The following is a 20,333-nucleotide window of genomic DNA, read 5'->3' on the forward strand; positions in this document are numbered from 1 at the left end:
ATTTTTTTATTTTTTATTTTTTATTTTTTTATTTTATATATCTATATTAGAATAGCCGTAGATGATTCTGTCTGTCTGTCTGTCTGTCTGTCTGTTGGGCGTCTGTCCGGGGTGTGGCTTACTCGGTTTGCAGAGTAACTCCACCCATAGCTCCACCCATTCTGGGAGTGGCTTCATATAATTATAAACAAATATCCACCATTTTATTAACTCGCATAGCTTTGAGGCCTGTTTTGTAGGCCCGTGGTGTCTTGCTCTCTCCCAGTTTTATTTCAAATCAAATTCGATATATCATTTCATTTTTCACAGTCGCTAACATAGTTTTAGACTCGGTTGAAAAAAAACGGGAAGAAAATCCAATGAAAGTTGCCGTTTATAGAACGAAATGAATTCTCAAACGCCTGTAACTTCAAGGCCATTGAGTCTCTCTCACGCCTTTATCTCCAATCTAACTCACCATATGATTTCATTTTTATCGATGGTTTTAGACGGCGTCAGCAATAATTGAGAACATTCCACACACGCAGGAAAATGCAGAGATATATTTTTAAACATCGCGACATGGTGTATCATACACCGCCCAACATGACACCGACGGCAACGTGTCGATACATATTAAAAATTCGATATATCATTTCATTTTTCACAGTCGCTAACATAGTTTTAGACTCGGTTGAAAAAAAACGGGAAGAAAATCCGATGAAAGTTGCCGTTTATAGAACGAAATAAATTCTCAAAGGCCTGTAACTTCAAGTTCAAGGCCATTGAGTCTCTCTCACGCCTTTATCTCCAATCTAACTCACCATATGATTTCATTTTTATCGATGGTTTTGGACTCGGTGTCAGCAATAATTGAGAACATTCCACACACGCGGGAAAATGCAGAGATATACTTTTAAAAATCGCGTCATGGTGTATCATACACCGCCCAACATGACACTGACGGCAACGTGTCGATAAATATTAAAAATTCGCTTTTGCTTTTCCGTTAAGATATATTACTTTTTCGTTTGATGACAGTCGTCACAAAAACGTCAACAATGATGCCGACATATATTTCTTCGTTTTTATTTCATTCAACATTATTAGCCGGAAGTAAAATATGTTTCAGGAAATTACCGAGAGATATTTCTTCGTTTTTTTTATTAGTTATGTGCGCATACACTTTAAATAGGTTTATTTGAAATCTTTAATTTTCCACAATATAATTTACTTGCCATTTATCATTTGATGATTAAGAGACAAATTCCTCTTGAGGATCGCGACAACTCATGCGCTGCGTGGAAACTTCTATTTCCAAAATGAATGAGACGATCGATGAAGAACGCAGACTTGAACAGGATGCAGCAAGAAAACGAATGAGACGGGCGAACGAGTCCATCGACGAACGTCAATGCAAACTTGCGGGGTCACCCGTGGGAATCCCACGGGCATGGATGTGTGTGACATTTCGACATTTTGAGTTAGATGCTGCACATTCATTTTTACAAAATGGTTACTGGCAAGTCATCAGATCCAGAAATGGTGTAATGAACACAATTTATTTACGCGCAAGCAAGAAAGCAAGACGGGCCGATTTCCGATTCCGACGGGCCGACGGGCGAGACGGGCCGATTTGGAGCAAGACGGGAGAAAAACGAGAGAAACGAGACGGGGAAAGCCGATTGGAGAGGCGAGTGAGGAGCGATTGGAGAGGCGAGTGAGGAGCGATTGGAGAGGCGAGTGAGGAGCGATTGGAGAGGAGAGTGAGGAGTGATTGGAGGGGAGTGTGAGGCACGATTGGAGAGGAGTGTGAGGCACGATTGGAGAGGAGTGTGAGGCACGATTGGAGAGGAGTGTGAGGCGCGATTGGAGAGGTGTGTGAGGCACGATTGGAGAGGAGTGTGAGGCACGATTGGAGAGGAGTGTGAGGCGTGATTGGAGAGGAGTGTGAGGCGCGATTGGAGAGGAGTGTGAGGCGCGATTGGAGAGGAGTGTGAGGCGCGATTGGAGAGGAGTGATTGGAGGGGAGTGTGAGGCGCGATTGGAGAGGAGTGTGAGGCGCGATTGGAGAGGAGTGATTGGAGGGGAGTGTGAGGCGCGATTGGAGAGGAGTGTGAGGCGCGATTGGAGAGGAGTGTGAGGAGCGATTGGAGAGGAGTGTGAGGCGCGATTGGAGAGGAGTGATTGGAGGGGAGTGTGAGGCGCGATTGGAGAGGAGTGTGAGGCGCGATTGGAGAGGAGTGATTGGAGGGGAGTGTGAGGCGCGATTGGAGAGGAGTGTGAGGCGCGATTGGAGAGGAGTGATTGGAGGGGAGTGTGAGGCGCGATTGGAGAGGAGTGTGAGGCGCGATTGGAGAGGAGTGTGAGGCGCGATTGGAGAGGAGTGATTGGAGGGGAGTGTGAGGCGCGATTGGAGAGGAGTGTGAGGCGCGATTGGAGAGGAGTGATTGGAGGGGAGTGTGAGGCGCGATTGGAGAGGAGTGTGAGGCGCGATTGGAGAGGAGTGTGAGGAGCGATTGGAGAGGAGTGTGAGGCGCGATTGGAGAGGAGTGTGAGGCGCGATTGGAGAGGAGTGTGAGGCGCGATTGGAGAGGAGTGTGAGGCGCGATTGGAGAGGCGTGTGAGGGATTGGAGAGGAGAGGAGTGTGAGGGATTGGAGAGGTGAGGGATTGGAAAGGAGAGGAATGTGAGGGATTGGAGAGGAGAGGAGTGCTAGGTGGAGAGAGGAGAGTGTCAGGTGGAGACAGGAGAGTGTCAGGTGGAGAGGAGTGAGGGGTCACATATTATCTGAAATAAATAAATTGTGTTCATCACACCATTTCTGGATCTGATGACTTGCCAGTAACCATTTTGTAAAAATGAATGTGCAGCATCTAACTCAATATGTCAAAATGTCACACACATCCATGCCCGTGGGATTCCCACGGGTGACCCCGCTAGTATATATATATACACTTACACATTGTTAGATCAATGAAAAAACCGAGCTCCGTACATAATAAATAGAAGCTTTTATGATTACAGGCAAGCATCACCGACCTGCTGCTAGATATTATTTATTTATTTAACGGACGTGTTTAAGGTTTTTACGTAAAACAAAAATTGTTTTTTGTTTTGTTTTGTTTTTGAAAACAAGATCGAGGCTCGTGTAGGCACTAACATCAATCACCAAAAAAAAAACGGACAGACAAAACACACCATTAAGGGAGCGGGAGACAATATGGGGGAGAGAGAGGTAAGCACACAAGTACAACAGCAGAGAACAGGGACATCGGAAGATCTGTGGGAGGGAGAGGGCTTGGGAGGAGGAGGCTTGAGAACGCAGCAGGGGGAGGGGGCTGGGAGAGGTATAAAACACATGGACACTGCTAGAATTTCCAGAAAAGAAGTCTGTATTTCAAAAAAAGTGGATCTGTGGTGAATTAACGGGGTTGGAAGAGATCAAGGTTTTGGATGGGGGAAGATAAAAGATGGTGGCGAAGAGCTGTTTCAAAGACCTGGAGGGAGGAGTGGGATTGAAGAGAGTGAGGGAGTTTTTTTCCAGAGGCGGGAGTAAAGAGGAATGAAGGAGTGAAGGTGAGCAGAGAGTCTTGATTTTGGCAATTTCACGAGAAGAGGGTTGCTGGTAGATCTTGTGCGACCTATAGGAATATTTGGGGGACAGAGCACAGAGAGAGCTGGGGGAGCAAGGCCAGAGAGGAGTCGGTAGAAGACCACCAACCTGCCTGCGGTGAGTGAGTGAAAGGCCTTCGGAGTTAGCTTCATCGCAGGAGATTCCAATGATTCTGAAAGCTTTGGTTTCAACATCGTGAAGCCGAGCTAGGTGTGAGGCAGGAGCACCAGCCAGAGGGCGTAACAGTATTCCATTGAGCTGCGGATGAAAGCCTTGTATGTGGTGAGGAGCTCAGGTGTGCCAAGGAAGGACTTCGCACGACGGAGGATGCCCAGTCGGCGACTGGCTTTGGAGGCCAGCTTGGAAATGTGGTTTTCCCAAGAAAGATCATGGCAGATAGTGAGACCCAAAAGCTTGAGCGACAGAACTTCTCGGAGAGGATTGTTGAGAAAGTAGATGGGAGGGTTTTCCAGTCGGTCTTTTCGGAGAGACATTATAATGAGAGTGTGAGATTTGTCAGGATTGAAAGACATGTTGAGTGAGGAGGCTGCAGACTGCCGATCTGAGGGAAGAGGAATGGAGCGGCAGAGAGTGGAGTCATCAGCAAAGAGATAGAGAGGATTTTCCAGAGAGTCGGAGAGATCATTGATGAAGACCAGAAAAAGCACAGGGCCCAGAACACTACCTTGGGGAACTCCAGCCAGAACAGGAAGGGGCGATGAGAGAAATCCATTCAGGGCCACAAGTTGACTACGACCAGAGAGGAAGTCCGCAAGCCAAGCGTGGAGATTTCCATGGCTACCATAGGAGGAGAGTTTGGTGAGCAGAGCTGGGTGCCAGACCGTATCGAAGGCACGTGATATGTCGAGGGAGACAGCTCTGATTTCCTGTTTGGCATTGAGGACCTCCATCCATTGTTGAGACAGCAGAAGCAACATGTTCAGAGTAGAATGACCTGGTCTGAATCCAAATTGATGATCAGAGATAAAGCCATTGGAGAAGAGGAAGGATTTGATATCCGAAGCAATGATGGATTCCATGACTTTGCTGATAATTGGGAGCAGGCTGATTGGTCTGTGGTTGCAAGGATCTGTTTTTGCACCTTTTTTGTTTAAAGCGGTAATGTTTGCTGATTTCCAAGATGCTGGCAGATGACCTTGAGCAAAAGAGAGGGTGAAAAGAACAGAGAGAGAGAGGGTGAGATAGAACGGCAGAGCAGGATTTTAGGACCCGTGGGCTGATGCCGTCTGGTAAAGTTGCAGAATCAGAGTCGAGGTTTGACAAAAACTTCTCCACCTTGTCAGGAGAGAAGGACACAGAGTCCAGGAGCAGTTGGGTTCGACTGGGTAAGGTGGGAACAGAGAGAGATGGGTTTGGGACACAAGATTTTGAGGCAAACACAGAGTTGAGGCATTCGGCTTTGTCACGTGCGGTGTCAACTGTGTAGCAATTTGAGGCGAGGGAGGGGAAGGAGGGGGAACAAACACCAGAAACGGATTTGACCAGACGCCACCAGGATTTGGAGGAAGGAGACAGGTTTGAGAGTTCATTCTTGAGTGTGGAGAGATAGTGCTTCCTGGCCCTCTTGAGGGTAGACGCACACTTATTCCGAGCTTGGTGGAAGGAACTGAGATTTCCTTCAGTTGGATTTGCCTTCCACGAGGCAAAGGCAAGTTGTTTCAGGGCAACTGCCTCACCACAAGATTCAGTGTACCATGGACGGGAGGAAGGGTGAGAAGACTGAAGACGAGATGGGATAAATCTGTGCATGAGAGAGAGCAGTTTGCTTTGGAAGAATTCCCAGGAAGAATTGATGTCAGAGGCAGTAGAGATGGGAGACCAGTCCAGATGATTGATGGCTGCTTGCAGCCTGTGCCAGTTGGCCTGAGTGAAATGCCAGACTCGTCGACGCTGAGGAGGCTCTCTGAGAATGGCCAGAGAGATGTCCACTTTAACAAGCACATGATCAGAAGAACCGATTGGAGCAGAAGAAGAGCAGCAGACATTTGCAGGGAAGTTTGTCATAACCAAGTCTAGAAGAGAAGATACTCCATTGACTGAGATCCGGGTCAGGAAATTGACAGATTGTGTCAGTCCCAATGAGTCACAGAAGTTCCTTGGACTTCATGGTAAAGTTTCTGCTCTGACATGCACTGTCAACTCTGGGATCTCATATATAAAGGTGTGTTTCTTTCTAAATCATGTCCAATCAATTGAATTGGGCAGAGGTGGCCTCCAATCAAGTTGTGGAGAGATGACGAGGATGATGAAAGGAAATTGGATGTACCTGAGCTCAATTTGGAGTGTCATACCAAATGGGTTGAATACCTATTGACTCAAGACATTAAAGCTTTTCTTTTTTAATTATTTTGTAAAAATTTCCCAAAAAAAATCCACATTGACATTATTGGGTATTATGTGTAGATCAGTGACAAAAAATCCCAATTTAATCCATTTTCATTTTGGGCTGTAACACAACAAAATATAAAAATGTCAAGGGGTGTGAATACTTTCTGAAGGCACTATAAGTGTGCTACTTCTGTACCATTCTGTCAGACATAGTCTGTCTTGAAATCCCAAAAATGTTCATGAAAGCGTTTAATTTTTCTTTTTAAGGAAAATTGTATCCTTTTAAATAAGGTTTTATTTTTCAATAAAACCTTATTTAAAAGAGTTGTCAATGCTACAGGAAAATTCAAAGGCATATCCTGCTGCTGCTCCCTCTCGTCAAAACTGAAGGAGAGGAACTCGATCAAAGCAAGGGTGGAAATCACTCCATTTATGATGACGAAAAGTCTGATGCCCGACATGGAGATCGGTTTCTTAGGTTTGGGACATGGAATGTAGGGACAATGACAGGGAGATCAGGGGAAGTGGTGGAAGTATTGGTCAGAAGAAGAGTGGACATATGTTGTGTACAGGAGACGAGATGGAAAGGAAGTGGTGTGAGAATGGTGAAGGGTAGGCAGGGACAGAAATACAAGTTTGTGTGGCAAGGGTGCCCAGAAGGCATGAATGGTGTTGGTGTCCTGTTTTCTGAGGAGTTTGTAGACAGTGTGGTGAGTGTGATGAGAGTTGGTGAAAGGTTGATGATGGTGAAAATGATGATTGGAAAGCTCATGGTGAACCTCATCTCGGGATATGCTCCGCAGGTTGGTCAGAGCGATGAAGAGAAGGACAAGTTCTGGTGTGCAATAGAGAAGCTGATGGAAAACGTGAAAGATGAGGAAGTTGTTGTGGTAGGAGGAGACCTAAATGGACATGTGGGAAGGAGTATGGATGGTTTTGAGGGAGTTCATGGGGGTTACGGATATGGTGTGAGAAATAGGAGAAGCTGAAAGGATTTTGGAGTTTGCTGATGGAGCTGATTTGTTGATTTGTAATACTCAGTTCCCGAAAGAGGATAACAAGCATTCTGAGTATTGCGCTGCAATACATGTCCCCTACCGGCAGTCTGTCGTCCGGAAAACTGTGTGAGTTATATAATTACCAACCCACGGTCTGAGGTAACTCGGCTAAAAATTATCCGATTTGCACCAAATGAAGTTCATGAATGGTTGCACAGACCCCTACTTCTCACTAAAAGGGGGAAAATAATGCAAATCAGAGTTAAAATAAGCCCGCAAGGTCGCTCTGTTGAGCAGCCTACACGTATTGCACTATGTGTGAATTATATAATTACCAACTCACGGTCTGACGTAACTCGGCTAAAAATTATCCGATTTGCACCAAATAAAGTTCATGAATGGTTGCACAGACCCCTACCTCTCACTAAAAGGGGGAAAAGAATGCAAATCGGAGTTAAAATAAGCCCGCAATGTCGCTCCGTGGAGTAGCCTGCACGTATTGCATTGTGTGAATTTTATAATTACCAACTCACGGTCTGAGGTAACTCGGCTAAAAATTATCCGATTTGCACCAAATAAAGTTCATGAATGGTTGCACAGACCCCTACGTCTCACTAAAAGGGGAAAAATAATGTAAATTGGAGTTAAAACAAGGAATACTAACAGCTTTGACTTACCGCACTCCAAATTATAGTCAGGAAAACTGTTTGGGAAATTACCAAAGTTCAAAGTGCCATAACTTTGTCAAAAATGATCGAAACGTCATGAAGTTCGAACTTGATCTGTAACTTATCATGAGGAAACCATGTACCAAGTTTGAAATCATTAGCCTTAAGAGTTTAGAAAAAAAGTCCAGAAAGCTGTTCTTTGCGTGACGGACTGACGGACTGACAGACTGATAGACTGATAGACTGATGGACTGACAGACTGATGGACTGATAGACTGACAGACTGACAGACTGACAGACTGACAGACAGACAGACTGACAGACAGACAGACAGACAGACTGACAGACAGACTGACAGACTGACAGACTGACAGACTGACAGATGGACAGACTGACAGACTGACAGGCGGAGTGCAAACCTATAGTCCCCTCCGGTGTACACCGGTAGGGGACTAATAAGCTTGTTACATACACGTCAGGTGGGTCGACGACAACCGTTGACTACCTGCTGGTGCGTAGGCGAGATAGGGGGTACCTGCAGGACACAAAGGTGATCCCGGGGGAGGAGGCTGTTTCACAGCACCACTTGGTTGTCTGTGACATAAGGGTGAAAGGTGCGAGGAGAGATCAACAGGTGAAGTACCAACTGAGAATGAAGGTGTGGAGGTTGAAAGAGGTGACAGTGAGGGAGGCATTAAAACAGAGGCTGAGTAGGGTAGAGGCTGATGTGGTTGAGCTTGAAAGTGGTTGGATGTCAATGAAAGATAGTCTGTTGGGAGCCGTTGGTGAGGTATGTGGATGGACAAAAGTACCATCGAGGCACTCGGAAACATCGTGGTGGGATGATGAAGTTGGAAAGAAGATTGACGAGAAGAGGAAGAAGTTCAAGGAGTGGCAGAAGGCAAAGGGCATGGGGGCAGAAAAGGCAGAGCATGAAAGTTATAGGGCAGCCAAGAAGGCTGCAAAGAAAGAGGTAGCAAAGGCGCAGGAGGCATGTAGGAAAATGTTCGGAGAACGCTTGGATTTGGAAGAGGGTCAGAGAGCGGTATTCAGGATTGCATAGCAGATAGCGAAAGAGAGGTGTGATGTGATGGGGGTGAGTTGCTTGAAGGATGAAGTGGGACAAATCGTTGTGGACCCAGATGGAATTAAAGGAAGATGGAAAAGATATATGGAAATACTGTTGAATACAGAGAATGAATGGGATGGCAACATAAAAAGTAACCCAGTTTTAGGACCGGCAGAGAAGATAACCAATAAGGAAGTTGAGGAAGCGATAAAAGCAATGAAGAGTAGAAAAGCGGGAGGGCCGACGGGAGTTGTGGGTGATATGTTGAAGGCAGCAGGAAGTTGGGGTGTGAAGAGAATGACGGAGATCTGTAATCTGGTGGTGAAAGAAGGCCGCATTCCAGTGGATTGGGAACTGAGTACCCTCGTCCCTCTATACAAAAGGAAAGGTGACCCTCTGGACTGTGGCTCGTATCAAGCGATAAAGTTATTGGAGCATGGAATGAAGGTATTGGAAAGGGTGTTGGAGAGGAGGATGAGGAAGAAAGTGAAGATTGACGAAATACAGTTTGGATTTATGCCAGGAAGAGGAACGACAGACGCTCTTTTTATTGTGAGGCAGTTGCAGGAGAAGTACATGGAGAAGAGGAAGAAGTTGTTTCTTGGGTTTGTTGATCTGGAGAAAGCATTCGATAGGGTTCCACGTGAAGTAGTGACATGGGCATTGAAGAAGTTAGGAGTGGAGGAATGGTTGATCAGAGTAGTGATGGCAATGTACAAAAGAGCGTGGACAGCTGTAAGGATGAAGGACGGGAACAGTGGTGAGTTTGAGGTGAAGTTGGGAGTGCATCACGGGTCGGTACTAAGTCCACTACTATTTGTAGCTGTGATGGAGGTGCTGGCTCGGAACGTAAAGGAGGGTTTACCATGGGAGTTGTGTATGCAGATGATCTGGTGTTGATTGCAGAAAGTATGCATGGACTGAAGGAGAGAATGAACAAGTGGAAGGAATGTATGGAGACAAAAGGTCTGAAGGGGAATATCGGAAAAATGAAGGTGATGGCAAGTGGTAAAGCATGTGGTGAGGTGGAAAGAACTGGGAAGTGGCCGTGTGCTGTGTGCAGGAAGGGTGTTGCAGTGAATTCCATTCAATGTACAATGTGCGCTGAGTGGGTTCATCAAAAATGTAGTGGTTTGAGAGGGTCATTAACCAGTGTGGCATCTACATTCAAGTGTAAGGTGTGCACAGAGGGAGCTGCAGATGGAAGAAATGCTGAGTTGGATCTTGGAGACGGCGTGAAGCTGGAAGGTGTGAAAACATTTTGCTACCTCGGAGACATGCTGAATGGAGAAGGTGGATCAGACTCGCCAACGGTTGCTTGAGTGAGATGTGCATGGAAGAAATTTCGGGAACTGAGTGGCGTGCTGACGAGGAGGGGAGTGTCGTTGAAGCTGAAGGGAAAGGTGTATGCTGCATGTGTGAGAAGTGTTATGATTTATGGGAGCGAGACATGGGTAATGAACATAGAGCAGCAACGAAGGCTGGAAAGGGTGGAAATGCGAATAGTTCGGTGGATGTGTGGAGTTTCGTTGAGAGAGAGGAAGCCAAATGATGAATTGCGAAAGATGATGGGGATAGAGCCTGTGATGGATGCTGTGAAGAGGAACAGTTTGAGATGGTTTGGTCATGTGTTGAGGAAGGATGAAAGTGACTGGTTGAGAAGAGTGATGGAAATGAATGTGGAAGGAAGTAGAGGACGGGGAAGACCGAGAAAGACTTGGCTAAAGATGGTGGAAGAAGAAATGCGGGCAAGGGGGTTAACAAGGAGAGATGCAGAAAATAGGGCAAAATGGAGAAGATTGTCATGGGGACCGCAAGGCTAACCCCCGCTCTAGCAGGGAAAATGGCCTTAAAATGCCTGTTGTGTTGTTGTTTGTATATCCTGCTGCTGCTTGTTGAGTTTGGTTGATTTATTAGCACACCTATCAATGAGGGATGGTCAAAACCTTGTGAGAATAGCATGTGAGTGAATATGCACCAAACAATGATATTATTGTATATTTTCAATCTGCTGTAATAATTATAAACCACAAGGCTTTCATTGCGTTTGCCTGTACACTTGCATCATGCATCCCAAGTGAGCAAAAAAGTACAAAACACAAACCACCTGATAAAAGCATCAACCAATCACACACTAGCAAGGTAAATAGCAACTGACAATTTATAGACATGCAATGCTTTTTGGTTTCCATGGATATATAAGGAAGGAGAAATTAGCAACACCTGCTTGCCCCGCCCCAGGGAAGCATCCTATCCGCTCTACTCTGAAGTGTTTCTATTAACCAAGACTTTTCCAATAAGAAGATATATATTTTTAAACATTATTCGGATTGGCTCTGCAAACCCAAAGGTGTTAATAAAAATAAAAAAAGTTAAAAAATTTACTCAAGTGGCACATGTCACAGAGATAGTTCACCTTACAAAAATGCTCTGACATAAAGTCAATATTTATTCAACATTCCAAGGGATTTTATACACAACATATAAACATATAACAACCTCAAACGGTCAATAAAATAGTTTTAGGCCAGGAAAAATGAACATATCAATGAACCAAGCATTTGGCTGCGTGGCGACCCAAAATGCCTTTCGTTGCAAATGCTAGCTTGGAATGTTTTGCATCTACATTAAGGTTTGGACAGTCTGCAAGATGTCCTCTCTAAGAACAGCATGTTACACCATGCGGTGTCTCCTGATTTCCTTGCATCCGGAGGAAATGTTGGTCAGATGTTATGGTACTGCAAATGGAATTCAATATCAGACAAGTGCGATCATGTAAACAATTCCATTGGACTATCCTGACTTTCATTACAATTACATAATATACGAGTTACAAATTACTATCACACCTTGATTCAATCATTAATTGTATATCGAGAAATAAAAGGGCAAGAGCACATTCCATTCTGTCGATTTATCATTGTGGACGATGTAGTTGCAGTTGGAAAGATTTCAAATAATGTTGAATTTCCACTGACTGCCCTTAGAACGAGACATTTTCAAAGGCCATCGGTCTTTTGATACTGTCATGTTGTTTGCATATCTGAGATGTCAATAAGTCACGTGAGCCAAGTCTCAAGTAAGCCTCAAGTCTTTGAGGACAATTCTCAAGTCGAGTCTCAAGTAAGCCTCAAGTCTTTGAGGGAAAGTCTCAAGTCAAGTCTCAAGTCTTTTGGGGCTTTGGTGATTTCAATTGTCACCATGCCAGTTGGCTGGGTGTGGGTACCTCTCTCACCAGCCATGGCTCTTCAGCAAAGGACTTCTGCGACTCACTGGGACTGACACAATCTGTCAATTTCCCGACCCGGATCTCAGTCAACGGAGCATCTTCTCTTCTGGATTTGGTTATGACAAACTTCCCTGAAAATGTCTGCTGCTCTTCTTCTGCTCCAATCGGCTCATCTGATCATGTGCTTGTCAAAGTGGACATCTCTCTGACCATTCTCAGAGAGCCTCCTCAGCGTCGACGAGTCTGGCATTTCACTCAGGCCAACTGGCACGGTCTTCAAGCAGCCATCAATCATCTGGACTGGTCTCCCATCTCTACCGCCTCTGACATCAACTCATCCTGGGAATTCTTTCAAAGTAAATTGCTCTCTCTCATGCACAGATTTATCCCATCTCGTCTTCAGTTGTCATACCCTTCCTCCCGTCCATGGTACACGGAATCTTGTGGTGGGGCTGTTGCCCTGAAACAACTTGCTTTCGTCTCCTGGAAAGCAAATCCAACGGAAGGAAATCTCATTTCCTTTCACAAAGCCCGAAACAAGTGTGTGTCCACCCTCAGGAGAGCCAGGAAACAATATCTCACCATTCTCAAGACCGAACTCTCTTATCTGTCTCCCTCTTCCAAATCCTGGTGGCGTCTGGTCAAATCTGTTTCTGGTGTTTGTTCCCCCTCCATCCCCTCCCTCACCTCAAATGGCTTAACGGCTGACTCCGCACGTGAAAAAGCTGAATGCCTCAACTCTGTTTTTGCCTCTAAATCTTGTGTCCCAAACCCATCCCTCTCTGTACCCACCGTACCCAGTCGTACCCAGCTGCTCCTGGACTCTGTGTCCTTTCCTCCTGACAAGGTGGAAAAGTTTCTGTCAACCCTCGACTCTGATTCTGCAACTGGTCCTGACGGCATCAGCCCACGGGTCCTAAAATCATGTGCTTCCGCTCTTTCACTCCCTCTTTCTGTTCTCTTCACCCTCTCCTTTGCTCAAGGTCATCTGCCATCTGCTTGGAAATCAGCCAACATCACCGCTTTGCACAAAAAAGGTGCAAAAACAGATCCCAGCAACTACAGACCAATCAGCCTTCTCCCAATTATCAGCAAAGTCATGGAATCCATCATTGCTTCAGATATGAAATCTTTCCTCTTCTCCAATGGCTTGATCTCTGATCATCAATTTGGTTTCAGACCTGGTCACTCTACTCTGGACATGCTGCTTCTGCTTTCTCAACAATGGATGGAGGTCCTCAACGCCAAACAGGAAATTAGAGCCGTCTCCCTTGACATTTCACATGCCTTCGATACGGTCTGGCACCCTGCTCTGCTCACCAAACTCTCCTCCTTTGGTATCCATGGAAATCTCCACGCATGGCTGGCGGACTTCCTCTCTGGTCGTAGTCAACGCGTGGCCCTGAATGGGTTTCTCTCATCTCCTCTTCCTGTTCAGGCTGGAGGTCCCCAAGGTAGTGTTCTGGGCCCTGTGCTTTTTCTGGTCTTCATCAATGATCTCTCTGACTCTCTTGAAAATCCTCTCTATCTCTTTGCTGACGACTCTACTCTCTGTCGCTCCATTCCTCATCCCTCAGATCTGCAGTCTGCAGCCTCCTCATTCTCTGCAGACCTGGACAAAATCACAGACTGGGCAAACAAATGGAACATGTCTTTCAATCCTGATAAATCTCACACTCTTACGATGTCTCTCCGAAAAGACCGACTGGAAAACCCTCCCATCCACTTTCTGAATAATCCTCTCCAAGAAGTTCTGTCACTCAAGCTTTTGGGTCTCACTATTTGTCATGATCTTTCCTGGGAAAACCACATTTCAAATCTGGCCTCCAAAGCCAGTCGCCGACTGGGCATCCTCCGTCGTGCGAAGTCCTTCCTTGGCACACCTGAGCTCCTCACCACATACAAGGCTTTCATCCGCAGCTCTATGGAATACTGCTCTCCCCTCTGGTCTGGTGCTCCTGCCTCACACCTAGCCCGTCTTCACGCTGTTGAAACCAAAGCGTTCAGAATCATTGGAATCTCCCGCGATGAAGCTAACTCCAAGGGCCTTTCACTCACTCACCGCAGGCAGGTTGGTGGTCTTTCCGTCTTCTACCGACTCCTCTCTGGCCTTGCCCCCCCAGCCCTCTCTGGGCTCTGTCCCCCAAATATTCCTACAGGTCGCACAAGATCTGCCTGCAACCCTCTTATGGTTAAACTGCCAAAATCAAGACTTTCTGCTCACCTTCACTCCTTCATTCCTCTTTTCTCCCGCCTCTGGAACAAACTCCCTCACTCTCTTCAATCCCACTCCACCCTCCAGGTCTTCAAAACAGCTGTTCACCACCATCTCTTATCCTCCCCCATCCAAAACCTTGATCTTTTCTACCCCCGCTAATTTCGGTCCCCTTGTGTTTTATACTTCTCCCACCCCCCCCCCCCCTTCCCACGCCTCCTGCCCCCAAGCCCTCTCCCTCCCACACTTCTCCCTGCTCTCAAATGTTGTGGTTGTGTGCTTCCCCTTCTCTCCCCATCTTGTCTTCCGCTCCCTCTTTTTGTATATTTTGTTTGTCTGGTTGATTTGTTTGTGAAATAAATGTTAGCTCTTTCACGAGCCTCGATTCAGTATACAAAAAAAAAAAAAAGAAGAAAAAAAAAAAGTCCTCTCCCACCTCCTCCCAAGCCCTCCCCCCAAGCCCTCCCCCCAAGCCCTCCCCCTCCCACATTTCTCCCGATGTCCCTGCTCTCAAATGTTGTGTTTGTGTCCTTCCCCCTCTCTCCCCATCTTGTCTACCGCTCCCCTTGTTTTTTGTGTTTTATGTGTCGGTTTCACTTTTTGTGTGATTAATGTTCGCTCTTTCACGAGCCTCGATCTTGCATACAAAAAAAAAAGAAAAAAAAAGTCTCAAGTCGATTCTCAAGTCAAGTCTCAAGTCTTTGAGGGCAAGTCTCAAGTCGAGTCTCAAGTAAGCCTCAAGTCTTTGAGGGAAAGTCTCAAGGCGATTTTCAAGTCAAGTCTCAAGTCGATTCTCCTGTCAAGTCTCAAGTCTTTGAAGGCAAGTCACAATTCAAGTTTAAAGTCTCAAGTCTTTGAGGATAAGTCTCAAGTCACTGTAGTATTACTTCAACGTGTGTCAATTCCCACATTTACTTATAAACCCAGCAGTACAAGCTATTAAAGAATTAAGACACGGCTTGGTTATTGCAATACATGTTCTGTAATATTGTTTAACTCGTTTTTTTCTATTTGTCAATTTCATACAGTCAACATTTCTTGCTTTGTTCTCAGCAAAAATAAATGTATGTTAAATTTAGTTGTCATATCTAGTGTACCGACTTGAACTTAAAGTGGGATGCAAATGTATGAGTCCAGAAGGAAATTTATTAATTGGGACATGAAAACAAACAAAAAAAAATTGGAATATGAAAACAAAAGCACTTTCAAGGGATTTCCATGAACTCTTTAGTAAATGTCAAAACTTATAATAGGAAAAATCAAATCTGTCTTTATGTATAATTAATCAATAATAATCAGTGTCACACCCTTTTCCATTTGAACGGCCTCGACACAATTTGGGATCGATTCATTTAGTTAATGGATTACGTTTCAGTCAATTTCCCCCCAACAGTGTTGTAATGCACTCCAGAGCATAGTCAGACTGCTCACGTAAATTTTATCTTTCTATTAAATGTATTCACCTTTTACTTATTCTGTTAAGACAAAATGCCAGTCAATAATAAATATGATAAATTAAAGAATACGGATACATATCTTCAATATTATGACAAATTAGGGTTTGAAATCATGATTTGAGAAAGGTTGGCATTGATTTAAGTGGACTAATATTATTGCATACACACAGACACATATATATGGGAGACCACGGCTTTTTGCATCTTCAGATGCGTAGGGCTGCTGAAGCAGTTTCTCGGCTATTGGGCACAATCTTTATCCTCTCTTCAAGCTTTCAACAGCTTGAAATAATGAGAGCTGCATATATTTTGCAGATTTGGAGAGGTAATGGAAATGATATAACAGTATATCGAATTGAAAGTTATTTTTGGAAGGAGGAATAAAAAGGTACACCTCCGTTGTTACCCTAAAGATACAATCTCAAATTCACTTCACCGTGCAGCATGCAAATGACACCGCAAATAAAATGCTAAAGCAAAATGTCGCCGCTCTTGCAATAACAGGTTTTCTTCGTATAGACAGTGTGGCACAATCTTACCTGCTCTTTCAGACGACACAAGCTTCCCAAGAGAAAGCAGCACCCAAAGCATTTTGAACAAAACCGCAATGCTGGTGTCCATGTTGCATTCAGTGCCGTAAGCTAGAGGTAAAGGTAAGATAAGATTGTATCTTCTGTGCAGCAAAAAGCTGAACATTACTCATTTGGACGCTTACACTTTAACTGGATTTGCTGCCGAAGGCAATTTCTGAGGTTATCCTTCCACATATCTGAGGTCCATAAAATTGCTTCTGCTAAACATTTTATCTTTAACAATGGCAAAAAAGCAGTTTTTGCACCCATCAAAAAAAAAACAATTCTAATGATTGATTCAGATTCTCATGCAGAAACGCATGCAATAAATATTACAATAAATATTCGGAACAGAAAACGAATCCTGCAAACACTCAGTGATGGTCGAGCGTGCAGATAAAGATTCCAATAAAGTATGGCATTTCAAGATGGAGCTTAATGTTACAACTGCTGGATTCTGACTAATGTAATACATTGCGTCTTCAATTACATTAATCTCATTTCATGAAGAGAATATTCAATCAACATGGGCTGATTTTGGATGCAACAAGTTGAGTAACCTTATTTATTGATGCCATTTATGTATTATGTATACAAAAATGATGACATTTATGATTCCACCCTCCAAATACCACATACTTTCCCTCTCTATCCTCTCCCTTTACTCAACATTTTAATGGCTGAAAAGATGTTCAGAAACTTCCATTCAAGTGTGATGTAGGCCTGATGTAGGTCATTGTGTGCCGCTAAGAAAGTAAAATTCCCTGCCTCTAGATTTTAAGGAATATGCAAGTTGTCAGATATGTGAGGGTTGGGAGCAGAGCTAAAAGGTGGCGAACTTGCCTTGGAGCTGTAAAATCTGGATTTTATTAGCAAACCCAACTGTAAACTGTCACCTTGGCGTTTCAAAAGCACCCTGGTGTATATAATATAATGCATCAATAAGTGTGCTGTTCATCAGATGCAGGTTTAGATGCAGACTTGTCTGTTCACATTAGCTAGTGGATATTATGGATGTCACAATGTAGTTTGTATAAGGTAAGCAAATTATCGCCAGCCTCCTTAAAAATTCCAAATTCCTGCCCTGACTACCTCTGAGAGGCAATGTTGAACTACCAAGTGTAAGCCTTACCATGAGAACACTCCATTTTCTCAGGCAGAAAGAGTGATACAAAGATAAAGAAGGACAAAGAGATACACTACATGACCAAATGTATGTGGACACCTGAACATCAGAACCCTCATTCCAAAATCATGGGCATTAGTATGAAGTTGGTCCCCCCCCCATTGCTGCTATAACAGCCTCCACTCATCTGGGAAGGCTTTCCACTAGATGTTGGTACATTGCTGCGGGAATGTGCTTCCATTCAGCCACAAGAGCATTAGTGAGATCGGGCACTGATGTTGGGCGATTAGGCCTGGCTCGCAGTCAGCGTTCCAATTCAACCCAAAGGTGTTCAATGGGGTTGAGGTCAGGGCTCTGTGCAGGCCAGTCAAGTTCTTCCACACTGATCTTGACCAACCATTTCTCTATGGACATCGCTTTGTGCACGGGGCATTGTCATGCTGAAACAGGAAAGGGCCTTCCCCAAACTGCTGCCACAAAGTTGGAAGCACACAATCGTCTAGAATGTCATTGTATGCTGCAGCATTAAGATTTCCCTTCACTGGACCTTAGGGGCCTAGCCCGAACAATGAAAAACAGCCCCAGACCATTATTCCTCCTCCATCAAACTTTACAGTTGGCACTCTGCATTCGGGCAGGTAGCGTTCTACTGGCATCCGCCAAACCCAGATTCATCCGTCGGACTGCTGGATGGTGAAGCGTGATTCATCACTCCAGAGAACGCATTTCCACTGCTCCAGAGTCCAATGGCGGCGAGCTTCACACCACTCCAGCAGATGCCTGGCATTGCGCATGGTAATGTTAGGCTTGTGTGTGGCTCCTCGGCCATGGAAAACCATTTTATAAAGCTCCCGACAAACCGTTGTTGTACTGACGCTACTTCCAGAGGCATTTTGGAACGTGGCAGTGAGTGTTGCAACCGAGGACAGATGATTTTTACACGATATGCGCTTCAGCACTCGGAGGTCCAATTCTGTGAGCTTGTGTGGCCTACCACTTCGTGGCTGAGCTGTTGTTGCTCCTAGACGTTTCCACTTCACAACAACCACACTCACAGTTGACCAGGGCAGCTCTAGCAGGGCAGAAATTTGACGAACTGACTTGTTGGAAAGGTAGCATCCTATGACAGTGCCACGTTGAAAGTCACCGAGCTCTTCAGTATGGCCCATTCTACTACCAATGTCTGTCTATGGAGATTGCATGGGTGTGTGCTTGATTATATATACCTGTCAGCAATGAGTGTGGCTGATATAGCCGAATCCACTAATTAGAACGGGTGTCCGCATACTTTTTGGCATGTAGTGTAGTTCATTATAAAAGATCAGGAGAATCATATAAAATCCCTTAACCATAATGCAGCAACAATATACTTACTGTGGCAACTTCCAATTCAAGAATTGCTGTCAAGATAGTCTTGTACTTATATCAGCACACATTCTAAAAAACTGAGGCTACGTTCAGGTGCAGTTGGATGCTGGGCATATCAAAAACTAACTTTTACAAGGTGCATGTGACGTTAAGGTAGCCTTTTCATCGATCTGCTTTTACTTCTTTAAAGATTTGTAGATCCCAAAGCATTTGGTACAAAATATAATTCTTCTTCTTTATTATCTGTTTATATTATATATTCTTCCCTATCATTCTTCAGAAATGCTCAACTCTAGGTTTCCTTTTCCACATTGTACGAACCACTATTTCTTTCATCAAAGTTGGCGCAATAATGTGAAAAGCGAAATTCCGTAGCTGAGACTGAAAGCGGTGTCTTAATTGTAATATTTTACGCAAAACTAAAACAATTCTTCCAAAAAAAAGGCTTCTTCTTTACGCCAAAACTCTGTTATACAAAGTTAACAAAGATCCATTTAGCAACACGTTACAACGGTAAACCACAAAATGAGGAACTATATTTATGTATATTTTCATCCTTTTTTTTTTCGGAACATGTTCAGGAATGCAGCAGTAGCTGACATTTGAATGGTGAGGAAACTTCCAATGCTCACCAAAAAAAAACTGGTTAATCAGCGGGACTCACCTCACTGTCAAGACAAAAAAGGTTCCAGAAAGTTCAGCGTCATACCAGCAGGAGATTACCAAGGCATTTCCCAGAGATGAAACATATGGATTCTCACTTGAGATGGGTGAACATAGGGGCTAAAGTGGACTCACTGCAGATCTCTTCACCCCTCCCTCTCTGTTGCACGACATGTCTCCCCCCCCCCCCCCCCCAAGTCCCAACCCTTTAAAAGTTTACGCCTTCAAGTTTTCCCCACTTTGCCCTTTGCCTGCTGCCTTACTCTGTGTGATTTACTCTTTCCTTAAAGCTTTGTCTTCCATAACCTGCAGCAAGTATTATTGGACAACCATAATATAATTTCAGTAATGTATCCTGTGACAAAAGTAAAAACAAGTCGAAATAAGGATGACGATGGAATGTTAAAGAAGTTAATTATATACTGTAGAAGTTCAGGCATATGATTAAGACAAGAACTTAAATCACCTTGCTTTGATAGAGCTGATATTTTTGGTGACGCATTCTTGTGAGTTGACGGAACCAGGAGCCCTATGCCCCCGTCCGTCTAGGCCCTGCGGTGGTGTAGTTCAGGAGGCGGAGATGAGACAAAATTGGAGATGGCAGCTAGTGTGGGAGGAAGGGGGATGGAGTTGAGGAAGGGTGAGCAAAAATGGGGCTATGCGGGTGAGAAGCTCAAATTACCCATTAAACACCAGCAGCCAAAAGGGAAGGGACAGCAGCACACACATCGTCAGGAGATGGGGGGGGGGAGAGGAAGAGGGTTACAGAGAAAGAACAAAAGTATTTTCCCTTGACATTACTTAGAGTTTACTCTCATCATTATTTGTTGTCTTGATAACCATGTATCAAGAGCGAGATTCGATTTTTATACAAGTGTTAAGAAGCTTTTGATCTTGGCAAATGTTAAACAGTGTAAAAAGAAATCGAGCTTCAAAATTTGAGGGGTCTTAAGTATGTCAGAAGAGATTCTGAGAACAAATAGTTTCAATGATTGTACATCTCATTGGAGGCCGCAAAGAGAAT

General features: G+C 44.5%; 1 protein-coding gene across 1 annotated transcript in view; it reads right to left on the reverse strand.

Annotated features, from left to right (window-relative positions):
- LOC144894176 (collagen alpha-1(XXII) chain-like) overlaps positions 1–19,417 on the reverse strand; it is a 28,622-nt gene extending 9,205 nt beyond the window's left edge. The window contains exons 1-2 of the mRNA XM_078786262.1: positions 19,311–19,417; positions 16,120–16,221 (exon numbers count right to left, since the gene is read on the reverse strand). Of these exons, the coding sequence (XP_078642388.1) occupies positions 16,120–16,201 (82 nt within the window). The 5' untranslated portion in view covers positions 16,202–16,221; positions 19,311–19,417. The remainder of the gene's footprint in view (positions 1–16,119; positions 16,222–19,310) is intronic.
- Positions 19,418–20,333: the final 916 nt, after the last annotated feature.

Source organism: Myxine glutinosa, chromosome 11 (genome assembly GCF_964187855.1).
Source record: "Myxine glutinosa chromosome 11, kmMyxGlut1.1, whole genome shotgun sequence".
Lineage (NCBI taxonomy): Eukaryota > Metazoa > Chordata > Myxini > Myxiniformes > Myxinidae > Myxine > Myxine glutinosa.